Genomic DNA, 17,916 nt, shown 5'->3' on the forward strand with positions numbered 1-17,916 from the left:
GTTTATTTGATGCTATAAATTAACTAGAAGGAAGAGATGATTTGAAAGGTGAGACTTTGTTTAATATGTTTAATCTCAAAAGTAACCGAAAAGTAACCTGGTCTGTCCTGTATGGCAGCACGTTGTCAGTGTCTGCTCCGCTCTGTATTTTTCACTGCGTGAGAACATGGTGGGGCGTATAACACAGACTGTTAACAATTGTTTTAAAAAGTATTTAAAAATTCTGTATGATACTTTTTTTTATATATATTTTAATAACACGGTTTTGCCGGTTATATGGTTCTAATGACGGTGTTCAACTATAACCGTCGGTCTCACGGTTATATAATGACCGTCACAGCCCTAAATTCCACGCAACCGCACAACAGAAACCCGCCGATCCGCGCAATGCGCGGCAGCCCGCCAGCCCGCCGATCCCGTGAGACACCCCTCGCTGCAGCCTGCAGCGCGATGACGTGGTGGATTAATCCAATACGTAGTGGATGTTTAAACACGCATGCGCCGTGAATATATTGTTACGCGCATGCGCGGTGGTGTGTTGTTATTGGTGAACAATCGCACGTGCTTTGGTATTTCAAGAAGAATCTGCCGAAAAACGATGGATTATTTAACAACAGTGATTGTATAAAGGTAGGTAATTAATCTTTTTTTACTGATTTGTTCTTTCAACATGTATAGTCTTGTGTAACGTTAGTGTTAGGTGTCCGAAGCGGTATAAAGGTGGCTTAATATGTTCACAGCGATTCTCATTTAAATCTTATAACATTACTTCAGAACATATATATATATGCATATATGCAAACCGTGGACAGACTGCAGGTCTAATGTAAAACTAACCTGATTTTGCTAGGCTAACTAATGGTTTTTTTTTTGCTATTGCATTGTTCTAGATGAATGTCTTTTAAAAGGACATTTGCCCAACAATTTCAAGGTGCACATGCTGTAACCATCACTTAATCTTAAATTAATACATCTGGATTGTATTTTTTATAAAAGAGGCTTAGTACTTGTATGTTAACAATCCTTTGCATTTTTATTTGAAAAGGTCAACTTAATGAGATTTTTTTTTTTTTTTGTAGATTTGACTGGATTTGGCAAGATGCCCTTGCTCATTAAAGAAGATGGAGATGTGGCTTTCCTCAGACTGTCTCTGACATGCCAGCTTTTTCACCATGTTGTTAGTGAAGCATCTTTCAGAGAAAAGGCTCATGTTGTCTGGCTTGACAGTGAGTTATTAATTTAAACATTTTCCCATAGCTCAATTGGTAGAGCATTACATTACTAGCAAATATCATCAGGGAACACACATACTAAATAAAGCATGTTACTGTAAGTCACTTTGGATAAAAGCATCTGCCAAACGTGTAAATGTAAATGGATATTTATGCTTATACTGTAGTAACAGTGTTTTTTTTATTCATATAAAGTATCCCTAGATTTAGACTATACATTTAAGTTAATTTTTAATATTTATTTTTCTTTCTTAAAATAGGTGTTGTCAACTGGAACAGATTCTCCATGGTGTAGAGATTTATTTACAGACTGTCCACCTGGTTGAGTTGGAGGAAGGGTGTCCCAGGGAGGAATTGTTCATCTATTCTGCATCAGTAAAGCAGTGGTGGCGTGGCACTGACCTTAAACTATTTAAGATCAAACTGTGACAAAAGCTTTAACTGACCTGACTGCAGTCAGTTATATGTGACCTTGCCTGTGAAAAAACAGGATAAGTCTTGAAATGTAATTATGATATATTGAGCATCAAAGTGTTATTTTCATTAATCTCACATTGATTTTGATATTTGACATGATTTTACTCAGTCAACCCCACACACCCAGACAACACTTTCTTTGAACTTTTGCCCTTTGGCTCTACAGAGCACTGAATACTAGACACAACAACCGTTTGTTCCTCAGGCTAAAACCTAAACAATAAAAGCACCCATAACTTCCACACCTGTAACTGTATATTGTTTATAATCACCACATACTGTACATCTGTAAATACTATTCTAAACTGTAAATATCACCTATTATCTATCTGTACAATAACAGCATCTGAACATCCATACATGCATCACTACACACAATTGTAAAAAAGGAGAAAATTTATACATATACTTACTGTACCATACTGCTTATTTAAATTATTTTTGTTTTTATGTGACTAGTGTGTTATTGTCTTTAATTTTACTTAGTTATTATATGTATGTCCGTAACATGTCACCAAGAGAAATTCCTTGTATGTGACAAAAACATACTTGGCAATAAAGCAGATTCTGATTCAATATTGAAGATATCAAGGTTATATTTTTACAGAATGTTGTTTACATTATGTAGGATGAGTTAATGTAGAAACTAGTAAATCACAGAAAGATGACTATAGCTGGGTTTTCACTAAATTCATGTTTAGGCCTAATGTTTATTGTAAAAAAATTTTGATATTTGCAGTCACCGATCATCAGTGAATTGAATAAGCTGTGGGGTAAAAGTTAAATAAATAAACAACTTAAATTAATGACAAGTTATTTTTGTTTCGATTTAACAGTAAATAACTTGAATATGAATATATATTTATATATATAAATTTTAATAACTCCAATACAACACTCAAATAAATTATTAGTTAAAACGTTGCATATCATTGCTAATATACCTTATCTTGTTTAAAGATGATTGTTTAATACCGGCTGTGTACGCCACATGTTAAGATAATACATTACACAATGCTAAAAATGTAATATGAGTTTAAAGTAGCCTACTCATCCAATACGATCAGCTTTAAGGGATGAATAATGTGATAATAACTGCACTGGACACGCGAAAACATGGTATTATTTTGCACGTGGGTATCCACGTAAACTTATGACTTCTTAACTAAGCTAGGATCACAGCAAATACGTTTATCGGCATTATCACGGCGAATGTGTTAATGTTTGTGTTCAAATACACACAACCGAGCATGTGTATTACAGCATCCACTACGTAGTACGTACTGGATTTGGATTTATATTTACTGCGCATGCGTGTTTGAACATCCACTACGTACTGGATTAATCCACTACGTCATCGCGCTGCAAGCTGCAGCGAGGACTTCTTGGATCCCGTGAAGCCAGCCACAACTCACATCACTGAGGCACTATGGTTTAAAAGGATGTCGTGATTTTCGGAAATACAGTCAGTCAGGTGCAAAATGTACAGCGCCGTCAAAAGTTCAATGGATTATCATCTCATATTTAAACATCAAATGTCAAGAGATACCAGAGAGCCATACGAGCATTACCATTACATCTTGACTGAGGTAAGAGGACGACACGACACAGCTAAACGCGCATGATAGCAAAACACTTAAAGCTGCTTAATGTTATGAAGCTTGAACTTTGACTGGACGTGTTTAAAAGTGCGCTGTTTTTGATGCACATCCACAAAGGGAGTTAAACTTTCTTTTTTTTTAGATAACTTAGTTGAAACCTTAGTTGAAGTCTTGCATTTTATGCAGATAGATGCACGTTGTATATTTATGTTGTATAAAGGCTTAATATTATGCAGAGTGCGTCAAATAGAAAGGGCTTCGGTTTGTGTTTATTAACCCTTTAGTTTCACTTCATCACGCAGCTTTTCCTGTTAGAGGTTTCTGTTAAAAACATTTAATTCATTAATAATCTAGTATGTTTTCATTGTTCTGTCGTAGTTTCTTCAAAATTAAGTTTTATTTGAGTTTTTTAATCAAAATATTTTCATTTTCACCATGACGTGTACGCCCCGCCCCTTTGATTGCCCCGCCCCCAGTTAATCGAGTACTCGTTCTTCAGACCTATGGATTAATCGAAATGAAAAAATGACATAAATGCACATCCCTATTTAAAACTACACCTTAAATAAGTATCTTTTTTTTATTTAAGAAAACCCAAAATTGCTGTGGACGGGCCATAGTATCTTGTTAACAAAACTGCTTGTGGTCGTTGCTGTGGTAACCAATGCAGTCATTAACTTGATGAAATGAGTCAAAGCAAGTAAAGAACCTGCTCTTCTCAATCAGGACTGTTCTGGGAAAGCATGTTTCAGACCTTAGCAATGGATATTGGAAATCAACGTGAACAAAACCCTTCTTGCTGTTACCCACACTCGCCCATCGATCTACAGCCCTGGGAATCCTCCAAGTGCTATAATCAAAATACTGATAAAGGCCAAAGATGATGTCACAAAAATGTCAAACGAAAAGCTCTGTGTATGATGATGCACTTCACACACAAACATAAAAGATCTTTGATTATGTGAAAACAACTGATGTACGCTTACCAAAATACTGTATGCGCACATACATCCCTATACAGTATATCAGGTGAACTAAATTTCTGTTTTACATAATTCAGGTCAAATGCACAGTGCAGTAGCTTTTATTAGACACTAATACCTGTGTTACTCACACTGAGACGGTTACATTTGAAACTGTGCCAACAATATAAATTCATCCTCACTGTTTCCTGATACTGTCCTCTCATCCCAGTGCCGTTTCCAAGGAGACCAAAGAGCATTAGAATTCTGCAAGGCGAATACAGGCACGTGATTGGAGGAGAGGGAAGTTAGAGAATAAAGGAAGAGCAATAAGATGATGCTATTTTCCCAACTGTACCAATCGATATAATTTGATCTCCATTACTAAATAATAACCAAATTCAACACTAAGTGCACAGGCAGGGTGGTTATAAACTAATACATCATAGAAGTAAACTCAGGTTCACAGTGAAAGTTCACCTTCAAATTTTAATTCTGTCATCATTTACTTACATTTAGATATGTTTTTGTACAGTTTGCTTTTGCCCATGTGACGCTGGGATAAGGGGTGAGGTTTAATTTTTTTTCGAATAAACGTACAGTATGTTTTTGTATGATTCAGTTTAAATTCATACCATTGAGCCAACTAAAATATGTACAAAGATCAGGCTGAAAATATCCTGCTAGCATTTGTCCATATGAGTGCATGAGGGCTGTCAGGGAACAAAAAACATAGAAGAGGTCTATACTAGTTGAGCACTACATTTTAACTGATCTAAATACATACAATAGCTGAATACCTGTACATACATTTTACCCACAACAATATTTGATCATATATTTATATTATATCATATATTTTTATCATATGTTTGTAATGTTTTTTTTTTTGTCATTTCGTGGCTTGACAACATAACTTTCCACTATTTGGAAAACAATGGCAAGCATATTCTTCAAAAACCCCAATGTTTGTGTGCCACAGAAGAAAGAAAGAAAGTCAGAGAACTATTTTTATTCTCCGGTAGGAGGCAGAGGAACTTTAACACCAGTTAAAACTAAATAAAGCCACCTTATCCTAAAATTATTACACGTTTGTAAATATCTGCTTGTTCTGGAAGACTCTGGGTTCTAAACATAGAAGCTATTTGTTGCGAAAAGTCAAGAAGGAAAAACATTTTAGCCCACATACAGTGCACAGTCAAAAGAGATAACAGCAATGTTCACATTCAAACACATGCAATGAAAAGACAGGCACAGCTGCACAAAGCAGATACACGGCCGCCTCGGCTCATGTAAACTCTGCAAGCGTGATTCATCGTTGTGCCAATAAGAAAAAGCTTTTTTCCTTACCCATGAACTCAATGCCCAAGTGATCCACTGCTCCAGCGAAGATAGGAGAGGGCAGCAGGATAGGAGGTAAGCGAAAGGAAAAAGAGAAAGAAGATGTAAAAAAATAACGTTCAACATTTGAATTCATTTCTCACAGCGAACACATTTATTCTGGGTTACTGTTGACGTAAGAGCTTTGCGCTGGGCTTTGTGTGCACAACTTGATCACAAAACAATGATGTGAGGCAACGTAATGGGTGCAACATAGAGTGAGTCTTTGCTTTACCACTTCCAGATCAAACAAAGCCATAAAACAGCTGCTGATTGTGGGCTGGATCTGCGGTCACTGGTCTGTGATTCATTCAATCAAATTAATGACATTCATAAAGTAATTGTTTGCTAACAGAAAACAGATCAGCGGTCCAACACTGCATTTCTAGGGCCTGATTTACTATGTGTAGAACAAGGGTCTTCAACCTTGTTGAGGGCATTGGTGGAGGTAATACATTTAGGGCCAGATTTACATTTAGGGCCAGTGCAAACCATGATTTTGCAGTTAAGTAACAACTGTCGAGATTTACTAAAGACGTGCATTGGATAAAGGTGTGGTCTATTTATTTTGGGACTGACCTTATTGCATATGCATTTCTAGGAGTTTTCTTTTTAGATGCAACATTTATCAGAGGAGAGTATTCAAATGATTCACGCAAACGCGGTTTACTAATGTTTGTCCGTGTGATATTAGTGGTATTTGCGCCATTATTTAACGCCAAACAAAGCAAGTCTTGGGCTTGAATTGCATAGCTCAGAGAGCGCGTGGTTCATGGCAACAGAATTTTTAACACATAACAGTTTATTTGGAATGCCATAGAATTATTATTAAAAAATAGATGTTTGCCACACCATGTTTTTTATATTTGTTGGAGGAAATAAAAAAGTAGTCACATTTCAAAAACTTCTCGTAAACCTGCATTTTGTTTTCCGGTTGGGATTTCACACCCCAAATTTTGTGCTGCTCTTAGTAGATTGCGTTGGTCAATATGGAAATCAACTTTTGTACCTGTGTTATTTATATTTAGTAAATAACCCGCAGATATTACCACTCCCATCTGCGCTTTTTTGGAATTGCGCTCGTGCGCAAATTTGCCCCATTTAGTAAATCTGGCCCTTAAACTGTTATGATGTGTATATTACAAAACCACTTTACAAACCTAAAACGTTATATACTTGAATATTTTATGCTTCATAAAACATCTAGCTCAGTGTAGCTTTTGTTGAAGGTAGCGTTCTATTTCTGGTAATCACATACTTTAATTTACACAGATATTTGATATCAAAAAATAATTGAAAGGCCTTTTTTGGAAATTATTTGCTATAATAAGTTATGATAAAATCGAATGATTTCACGATGTTATTGCTTCCCCTAAGGCTATAAGATTTTGCATATTCTAATGTCTTCAGTAAATCAGACCCTTTAAATATATTTTTATTATCCGAGAATTCCCTGGAGCAGAGGAATCGGTACCTGTGCTCCAGGTATGTGCTCTGTGGCAGATTTAGGAATGCATGGCATTTGATTTATTTTTGCTTTTCTTTAATGCAGTGGAGTAAACAGGATGAACTCTGAGTAAAAGATGGTATCTCTCGAGGATCTGTAAATGCGTTGACAGCAGTCGGATATGAGCGATGCTTTTACACAAAGACAAATATAGATGCCATTTTTGCTTTCTTTAGTCAGCCTCAAAGATTTCGGCTCATTTTTCATTTATGAGAACTCTCTGTTTTCCTTGGCATGCAATCAAATTGAGGTAATGCGACTGTCTGAAAGTTTGGGATCAAAATGTCCCATCTACAACAAAACTCTAGATTTTAGTCTAAATAAATTCGAAAGAGAATAAATTATGTTGGTGACACTTACAATTTATGTTTCTAAATCACACTGGTGACCTATAGGCGGTGCCAGTGTTTGAAAATGCTAACAAACTCCCTTTAAAAATGTAAAGCATCTATGTACAACAGAACATAATAAAACACAATGTGTAGATGTGTAACAATCATGTAACATACAAAAGCCCATTGGAATCAAGTACCTCTGCCTACATCTTTGCATAATCTGAAATACATTTCTCCTTGTACATATCGCTGCATCTTTCGGTTGCAGTGTCCACTGGTTTTATCCTCCATTTTAATGTGGGTTCATTCAAGGTTACAAAGCAGACAATACTGTACTAAACATTTTTGCAGTATATTCTTCATTCAGTGCTTGTGCATCTAATGTCTTTACTGTCAGGATTGCTCGTGTTTAGCTGAGGTATGTCAAGAACTTGTTGTTTACAGGAATCAGTGGTGACTTACAAAAGAGACAGTAATGAATGATTAAAATGCAACTGAATGTTTTAGTCGTCTGATTTTAATTTTTATTAAAAAATGAAGCCACAAGGACAGCTTAAGTCATTTGGGCATGCCACGCATTTGACTATGGCACAAATCTACTTAACAAAGTCAAGCATGTTTTAATCTGTGTATGTATCTGCTTTAAAACTTTATAAACCAGTGAAAAAAGTACACATCTAGTGGACATTCTATAGAAAGATACAGCGAAGCAACGTATTTTAGATAATACAGGAATGTAGGCAGAGGTGCTTATGGCGAGTGAACCTGCGTTGCATATAACATAGGAAACGATGCCTGCTGGGATGTTCTCCCATTTTTAATGAAAGCAGGGCTTTCTTTGTCTCTATGCCAAGACCTCTGACCTATGCAGGAAAAGTGAGGGAACGGTACGGCTGGTGAGGATGAAGGTGGTTGTACCTTGATGTCATAGTGAAAGGAGAGACAGAATGTGAGGCAGGTGCAGACTGTGGGGATTCAAACCCATTTACTTCCCCTATTGAAACACCCATGCACACACACACACAACCAAAAATAATACATGATCAAGCCTTTAAGAGTTTTTTTTCTTCAAAGCTGTGAGCCTTCAAGGACTTTTTCTCTTTATAAATGTTCTTTAAGCACCCAAGGACTGCATACCTTCTGTTAAAGGCTACTGTAAAAAAAACATACAGTCACTTTAGTAAACTCATAAGCTCATATATTACAGCTCACAATAACTGATTCTTTTCAGCAATATCTGTATCTGTATGAGATCAGATCTGTCCCTAAAAAAAACATGAGAAAGATGGATACGGACGCTTTCTGTGTCATTCTTGAGAAAACACTGACATTAAATTGCCTCAGTCACATGTTCACAAGGGATGTGACTCAAATTGTACTTATAGTCCCCTGAAGTGGACCCGAGATGAGGGCTAGCCATGAAACTCAGACAAAACATTAATCTACTGAATGAGGCTGTCAGGTATTTATCTACTTTACCATAGAAAAGTTTACACAGTCTTTCCGGACCTCGGCAGTATCTGTCACACTATCGAGAAGAAGTGGGGTGATTCTGCTCCCTTTCCTAAATGTAATTGTACCCAATGGCCTTGTAATGCTATTGTTGATTCATTGTAATTCCTGAAGCTTAGTGCTATATAACAGAAGAATAAAGACTGATATGTCTACTTCTGTTTTGTGAAATGAATATTGTCATTAATCGCTTCATGCATAATACTTTGGCAATTTTGCAACTAAACACAGTCAAGCACTTTAAATTGAAAACCGAATTGAAATTATTATGAAGAAATGCTAGACTGCATTATGACTGTTAAAAAACTATTCTTTTGATTTGCAGACTGAACAGCATTTTCGTTTGGCTGCTTTGTTCTAACAAAGCTTTTTCTCTTCACACATTCAACTCAGAAATGTCATAACAGATATTTAATCATGATAAAGGGTGCTTTTGAAGGGCATGGCCATAGAGTGTAAAAATCTGGATGACACGTCTCCATAGACTTCCATTGTAAAAAAGCCAAAATATCTCAAAAATGCATCTAACATAGCATCTACTGTAACAACCAACTTAAACCAAACTTATCAGAAAAAAACAAACAAAAAAGTACATCAACATGATACGAAATAACTAAAATAATGGAAATTATTATTGGGAATTTTTTTTTTTTTTTTGGCTCACGTCCAAATTGTTTACATGGATAGGGCAGGCTTTATGTGGCAGGGGGCAATAATTTTTTTTTTTTACTTTTCAGTATGTCTGTGGAACCTCTGTGCATGACAAGACATGAACTGCCTATAATTCACCAATGCAACAAAAAACTAGCCTGGCTCCGCCCTCCTACGTGCTTCCGCTTAATTTTCATTTCGCTTCAGTACTACGTCTGGGACTGCTGTGTAGCGTTTCGTTTTCTCCTGCAAAAATCCGCAGGTCCAATCAGCGAACAGATGGGGGTGGCTAAGAACGATGACGTGAGGTCGTGCGTCAGTTTGAGTTGTAGTTCAGTAATGGCAGCGGAGAAAGACGTGAGAAAAACTATTCGGTCCGTTGTTGCAAAACTGCAGAATATACAGAAGTTAAAGCCGGAGCAAGAACCAGGTTTGCTAAGTTTTGTTGGTCTGATTATTCGTACTTGTTGTTTCCGGCCGGTTTCGGCGCATGATGTACGTCACGACCACACGTTAGCGATCGCCTATGCCAGATCCTGAGTGACTCTGGGCAGATCCAATAGTTTTAAACTTCAACAGAGGACCCTCCTTAACGGAAGTAACGCTTTGCAATGGAGCGTGGCCAGACTCTCTGTACAAATGAAATGAATGTACGAGAGTCTGGTTGGACCAGGCTAACAAAAAACACCCAATGCAAAAAAGTCCCCAATTCAAAGTTATCAACATGATATTATTAAAATAAATTTATTTATAGCTATATTTAACATCAACAACAACAACAAAATCTGAAAAAATGGTTCTGCCAAGTACAGAACAAGGTAATCACACCCCAGGTATTTATTTGAGCTCTATTAATTAGAAAATGTTTGGTCACAGGTGTATTTTTCTCCTGTTGGCACATTTAATCAGAGATGGATCTATGTTTATCAGATGAATTTTAGATCAACGGTTCAAGATCTCCACTAACAGAATCTAGTGTGTTCTTTAAATCTAGATGAAGAGGACATGACCCACAATATTTAGGTCTGCTACAACTGATAAGAGGTTTGGTTGAAAGGTCAAAAGATTGTCACAATCATGATAATATGGCTTTATCTCAAGGAGGAAAGCTTTTAAAGATGTTGACTATGTACTGGAGAAGTAGACATCTTATTAAAATAAAATTAAACGTGGGGTTGGGGAGTTCTTGAACTACAGAAAAAGTTTTGTCCTTGACCACGACCTTTTATCATCCTCACTAACCAAGCACACACACACAAACTCACTATATTTGAGTTTTGGTTCCTTTGCTGTTCATTTTTCTTCTGTCGGCAGACAGACACACCTCCACCGTCAGAAATAAGATAAATGCTATTTTACCTGTAGATTCTGTTTTGCCAGTCACAAATGCATTTTACATACTGTCACTTTCAGATCTAAAAGACTTAACTTGAATATGTATTAAAATGCAGTAAATAATCTTTTTCAAATGTTCTGTGGGATTCAATAGTGTCTATTAAAATTTTATTGGATGTGTAAATTTTTTTATTAAGAGCCGAGTCCCCCATTCGTTTGCATGGAGAGGGCGGTTTCATGACTTGTTAGCCGATTAAAATACACTTGGCAAATAGTTTTGTGTTTATCTGGCCATCAGACACAGATACATTAGAGCAAGTGGAAATTTATAGGAGTGTCTGAGATGAGTCTGTGGTCAGCGGGCTAAGCGAACACTGACGAATGTTCACATTTTTCTAAGCAAATGTATAAATAGGCCCTATCTTTATTAATCGACTGCAGATTTGAATATTATACATAGCCTATATGTTCTCGCATAAATTAATCGTACAACTACATTTTGTGATCCAGAAACAGTAATATTAAGAAACGGCTATTTCATCTATTATGGAGATATTAGGACATTCAAAACAAACGCCTGAAAGGGTTAACTTTCATTCTGAGCTCCAAGTCCGAAAAAGTAGTTCCTCACAAAAGAGGCTTTTAAAGACACCCCGTTGTTGTTTTCTAGTTTTCTTTTTTAAAATTGTGCCTTTTTGTGTGGTATATCTATGCAAGCGCGCACGAACGCGCTCACACACTAAAAACAGAACAATTTAGACCAGTCTTTTTCTGACTGTAAATCTTTTCAGGAAGGTTTATTTATTTGTAAGAGTGCAGCTGCTCAGACCGCACCAGGTGGCTACATTTCATCATGTGATGTTTTAATGTGAAAATCTACTACAATAGAAAATCTACAGTACTTCCACAGATGCAACTTTAACACAAAAAAACACAATAATTCCAGTTATAGATTTCAATATCCGTGTGGTCTGATGTTGTTTTTAATATTTACAGCATACCCTACTGGAAAGAAAACAGCATAAGCTGCTGAGCTGGTTTTAGCTGGTCTCCCAGCCAGCAAGTTGGTCTAGCTGTGTTTTGGTCACTTTTTAAGATGGTCTAGCTGGACTTAGCTGTTCACCAGCTTGACCAGATTTGCCAGGCTGGAAGGACCATCTTAAACAAGCTACTGCTACCTTAAACCAGCTACCAGCTTATGCTGTTCTTAGCTGGATTTTTCAGTAGGGTAACCTATACTCACTAGCTCATTAAAACTTTGAGTGTTAGATAAAAACACGTTAAACACTGGTCATATGAGGATCGGAACAATGATTTAAAGTGGTCATGTGATGCGGTTTTCTTTTGTCTTTGGAGTGTTATAGGTCCCATTCTTTCTGTGTTTTTAAAGTTTTGATTGTGTTTACAGTGCACATTATAACATGTGTTCATGTTTCACGTGTAAAAAATGCTGTATTTTCCACACAATTCACTTATCTGTATAGCACTGTTTTCACTGTGCTCAAAACGAGCTGATGCCTTCCTTTTTCTATTTAGTCCCTCCTTCAGAAATACGTATTGAGTTCTGATTGTGTAGTTTGTTTAGTGTGTTGTTATTCGATAGCAGTTTAGCTTGCCGTTAGCTTAGCTGGTGACTGACGTATTCCTGTAGGTGGAGTTAAGTCAAAAAACTGTTCTATTGACCTCATTAATTCGGGAAGTAGAGGGCTGTAGTCCAAACCGCCCGTTTGCTGTAGGCTTTGAAAAGGGATTTTTTTTCAAGAAAATATATCGCCTAACAGTGAACTTTCAGCTTTATAATTTTACAGGTATTATTTATGCTATTATAGCAACATTACACACTAACTAGGGTTTTAAAAAATGGGATCAGACAGAACATAACCTTTAAAAGCTTTATTAGAATGCTTTTTGGAGAAGTAATGCGCCATGAGCAGATCACAAAGCCTAAAAATGCTTCGTACAGAGGAAGCTCACTAGGTTTTGGAACAGAGCCACTGCAAATTAAAAGACAACACCATTTTCTGTCTTTTACAAATTGTCTGTCAAATGAACAGATGAGGCAAGTCAGTAATGTTATATATTGTAAGAGCTACTGTATTGTGAGACACCTGCTATGACTGCCACTGATATTTGCCATCACACACTCTCTCCAGCCACTTGCCATTCACAGACCTTCACAAAATACAAAGTGAGGAAAAGGTGCAAAGAACAGGGAAATGATTGCATGAATGATAAAGGGATTGTACTGTGAATGAGGAAAATTCAAAACAGAAGAGAAAGAGGATACAGACCATTGCTGTATTTGTTTGGATATCTGTAGATAGCGAGTTGTGTTGGATGTGCTCTGTTTTGTCTGAGTTCCCTGGTGATGTGTTGTAAAATAGACGATTTCCTCAGCCTCCCTCAGCTCTAACTAGAAGGCCATGTAATACATGTGCTGCTCACTGTTATGGAAAAGGAGGAGGGTTGCTTGGATCTATGTTGAGTTTAGATCTATTTTGACATTTCCAGTTCAACTGAATGGGTTACTAATTCTGTTTTCATGGTTGAACTGCAAAACAGCTATATGGACTGTTTCATAACATAACATTAGATAAAGTACAGGAGTTATGAGCCAATGACGACTTTTTGTAATCCTACATAATCGCACACATTAAGGTAGTTACATCTCTTGCACAAGCTTGTACTGTATTTTCATTCACCAGGTAGACACTCAATTTGTGATATAAAAAATAGCTGAGGCAGCTTCCTGTCTAGAATATCTCCCAGTGCAACATAGGTCATGAATTATAACATCGGATCTATAACAGAAAATACGAAATAATTTAAACCGTACTGATGGAAAGGTGTCCTCATTCCTCAAGTTAGATCTATGCAGCGGTTGTGAGAAAATGTAAGCTTATCTTTGAGGAATACAACTCAATGAGGTTTAATCAATCCCTATTGAATGACATTGTTGTTGTTCATTGTTGGTTCAATGTTATTGCTTTACCCCAATGACAGAGGTGAGAGAGAGAGAGAAACCTTTAGAACAAAACTAAACATATTTCTGCACTAGTGATCCAAAAAGAAAAATGTAAATGAACCCACGAGAGACCATAAACTCTCTAGCAGCCTTAGGCGATGAACGACCAACTGAACCCCATTTACCAACAACATCATAGTCAACGCTTGGAAGAGTTTTGGATGCATATGTGCGTGTGAGTTCTCACATGTGAGTGGGTGGCTTTGAGATTGCCATGGTAATAGAATCAGTTTCAAAATCATTTCATTTTTTTTGCCAAGCCTCCTTAAATTGTTCTGATCTTCAGTTTATACTCCAAACATAATGCAATATACATATGAAGAGTTTTGTTGCAAAACGAGATAACTCAGTTTTTAACATTTTTGTCAAAACATGTTTATTATTATGTTATCATGTTATTATTTTGTTTTATGATGCTACTTAGCTGTATTTTTTAAGTTATGAAGGTTTAAATCAAAACAAACTAACTGCAGTTGAATTGATATTAATTGGAATGCACAATCAAAAAACTGATATCTGAAAATTAAAAAAAATCTTGTTTTGCAACGAAACTCTCAATATACCCAGGGGTTCTCAAAGTTTACATTCAAAGGTCCAAATCTAAATTCTCATCATTTTCATTGGTCCGGAAAAACTTAAATCATTTGTTTATATAACAAATCAACACAAATAGTTTGGGGAAAAACATAAGTGTATTTTGCATTTAAAGTAAAAAAAAATTTAAACAAACACAAGAAATATGCCAAAAGTAACCAGGTGCAAAATACAGGGCAACCTAATTAGAGAAAGGGCACAGTTTGTTCTCCAGCAGATGCATTAACCATGGCAAAAAGTGTGGTTGGTAGGCAGAGACACTGACCAAAATTAGGGGTGCACCTATAAATCGGCTGATGATGCTTGCTTTGCTTCTCAATGATTACGGTGAAATGCCGCTACATCCAAAAGCCAGGGGGCGCTCTCGGGCAGAAACTTAATATGCGCTGCAGCCAAAGAACCAGACACATGCAGCTCCAGGAAATGTCTTAAGGATATATTTATATTGCTGTTCTTCAAACCTTTTCAGGTATTTCATGATAATAAAGAATGTGTATAAAGATTATGTATGACGAGTGTTGCTTTTTCAAATGCATGTTTTAAACGACTCAAACCAACAGGGATTTCAGATTGATAAGGACTTACTGATCAAAAGCCGTAGTACATGAAGTAGCTGTGCATAATATCTGGGTGTGATGGCTACAGCGTCACACAGGACATTTTTTTTTAAACTCGTTTTATTTTCGGACCAGAAATACTCTTAAATCTAAGATGAAAAAAAAACTAAACGAATGGTTAACAATTTTAATATGCATTTGTAAAGTAGCAAATGCACACATTTAATCAATCACATAGAAATTAATGCACTTGTAATATGAAGTCGACGCGGGTCCGGATCAAGTTCCCGACCGGAGTCCGGACTTTGAGAACCCCTGCCATATACAGTCAGATAAAACAGTCCAAAAATGGTCCCAAGCTGTCACTAAGGCAACCTTTAGAAAGGTCCTAATATGCACCATTCAGTTATGATATGTATAGTCGGTAGTAATATGTGACCCGTCACGGAAACCAGGGACTCAAGTCGGCAGCACAAGTTTCGAGAAAATGAGAAACAAAGTTTTTTTTTTTTCGAAATTTGTGATTTTCGTTTTATTGCAGACTCTGTTAGTTGAGATCACGAAGAAGCCTCTCCATGTTTGAGATAGCAGTTTTTGTATATTTAAAAGCGTACATTTTGCGGTTAAAATAGGCTTGTTTTTCCGGAGATTCTAGCGTGCAGCGGGGGGCGTCATTGTCTGTGTGTATATTTACATACTGTATAAGCTTGTGTTTTCGCCTCCGCCCCCAAAGGGAACAGCGTGACTACTAAATAAGGATAGTTCGCCCAAAAATGAAAATAATGTAATTAATGACTCACCCTTATGTCGTTCTAAACTCGGAAGACCTCCGTTCATCTTCGGAACACAGTTTAAGATGTTTTAACTTTAGATTTAGTCCGAGAGCTTTCCCCTTCATTGAAAATCTATGTATGGTTTCCATGTCCAGAAAGTTAATAAAAACATCATCAAAGTAGTCCATGTGACATCAGTGGGTCAGTAAGATTGTGTTGATGTATCGAAAATACAGTTTGGTCCAAAAATAGCAGAATTACGACTTTATTCAGCATTGTCTTCTCTTCCGGCTCGAGCGTGAAGTCACGTGACTGTAGTGACGCGCTGCCCTGTTCCTCAGACATGTTTGCTAAGTTTTTTTTTTTTTTCAAACTTATAGCCTGCGTCTCCCCAGACTGTAAAGTTCGGGGGCACAAAACAAAAGAAAAATAAAAGAAGCTGGGGCGGAACAAATAACAGTCAGCCGCATCGTACGTCAGCCGCGTCACTGACTTTATGCGGCGCCGCAGTCGGATGACGTCAAAGTACCGCGAGAGCTCTTCAAGAAATCTTACGGAGTAGTTTAATTTCGACTCGCTCTCGCGGTACTTTGACGTCATCTGTATGTCAGTTCTTGCAGCGCAGCATGAGTCCAAACACACAGAAGTTACACAGATATAGTTGTATTCTTCATATAATTGGCTACATGTTTTGTCTATCAATATTTTCCATGAAGTCATTGGCTGATGGAGGAACGAGCGAGCCATTGGTAACCTCTCTAAAGGATGTCACGTTTTCGACGGCGCTGTTTGGACGATCTATTATACTACTTCCCTATTTTAAATACAAACTTTGAAGACGGGTTCATGTGTTTAACGGAGTGTAAGCTCATATACCCTTACATGTTACGATTTAAATAGTCTTCAGATTATATATTATATTGTATTACCAGACATTCATGCGAAATCTGATGTAAACAATCTATATTTCACGGATTATACGCATTTGTGGACAAAATGGTCATTGGATAATCTGAAACAGACTGGATTCGACTTGTGATCCCCACAAAGGTAAAAGAGTCATGTTTATTTTTGCGGGTTGTCATTTGGTCATAAAATACTACATATGATGCTAGAACATCTCAAAAAGGGTTTTACAGGGGGCATGGCTTAGCTAAATGAGATGTAAATGAGCCCTATTGTCTCCCCCAGCTGAAAAGAAGAGTCCCTTTCGTCTCGATTTTCTCGGTTTGAGTATTTCTGAGTTCCTATATTCAAATGGCCACAACTTCTCCAAATCTTATCAGATTTCCATGTGTTACATATCGTTGGAAAGCTTAGAAACTGCACTTTCAGAATCTGTGAATAACTCAAAATGCCCAGATCCGACTTGTGTCCCTACTTTCCGTGACTGGTCACATATGTACAATTAAGGTACTAATATGCAATCTTTGGAATCAATATGTTCCTCTGAGGTAATATTTACAAAGGTATATGAAAGGGTACAAAAAATCAGCCATTTTAACTTGATATTCTGTTATATAAGATGTCATCATACTTCAATCAAAATCCTGCAAGCTTCAGAACTGAAAACGTCCTCTTTACTGAAATATAACACCAAGCCAAGAAAACGGTCGGTTCTGGAATGTGCCGAAATGTGACGTCAGATTAGAATTTAAACACCTCCTCAAAACCCAAATACAACGACCACTTTTGTAGCCCCACCCACAGCTTCGCGTGACACACTGCTGGGCCAGGGGCAAAACAAACCGTACGCAGTGTCTCAAAATCAATAAACATGTCTTTAAACATATTGCCAAATTTTTAAAACATTTGCCCACATGTTATGACGGGGAATAAAGCTATCCAATCATAGCAGTGGGTGTTTACGGCCAGGTCTTCAATGCTGCCCGCCCCTTAAAATGAAAATTTTTTCCAGACAGCATTAGAACCATGTTACAAAATAGCCTATTAATTATGGTTTTTGATGTTTTTG

The 17,916-nt window shown here is 37.0% G+C and overlaps 1 protein-coding gene and 1 long non-coding RNA gene across 3 annotated transcripts in view; one reads left to right on the forward strand and one right to left on the reverse strand.

Moving 5' to 3' along the window:
• The window catches only part of nrg3a (neuregulin 3a), a 354,166-nt gene that overhangs the window by 33,120 nt on the left and 303,130 nt on the right, over positions 1–17,916 (reverse strand). For both annotated transcript variants that reach the window (XM_065296948.2, XM_065296947.2), the window contains exon 4: positions 5,623–5,649. In XM_065296948.2, coding sequence (XP_065153020.1) covers positions 5,623–5,649 — 27 coding nt within the window. The remainder of the gene's footprint in view (positions 1–5,622; positions 5,650–17,916) is intronic.
• LOC135787609 (uncharacterized) lies at positions 491–2,287 on the forward strand. The gene is made up of 3 exons (XR_010547123.2): positions 491–630; positions 1,080–1,226; positions 1,493–2,287. It is a non-coding gene; the product is annotated as an uncharacterized lncRNA (long non-coding RNA).

The sequence above is a fragment of the Paramisgurnus dabryanus genome, chromosome 20 (assembly GCF_030506205.2).
Source record: "Paramisgurnus dabryanus chromosome 20, PD_genome_1.1, whole genome shotgun sequence".
Classification (NCBI taxonomy): Eukaryota; Metazoa; Chordata; class Actinopteri; order Cypriniformes; family Cobitidae; genus Paramisgurnus; species Paramisgurnus dabryanus.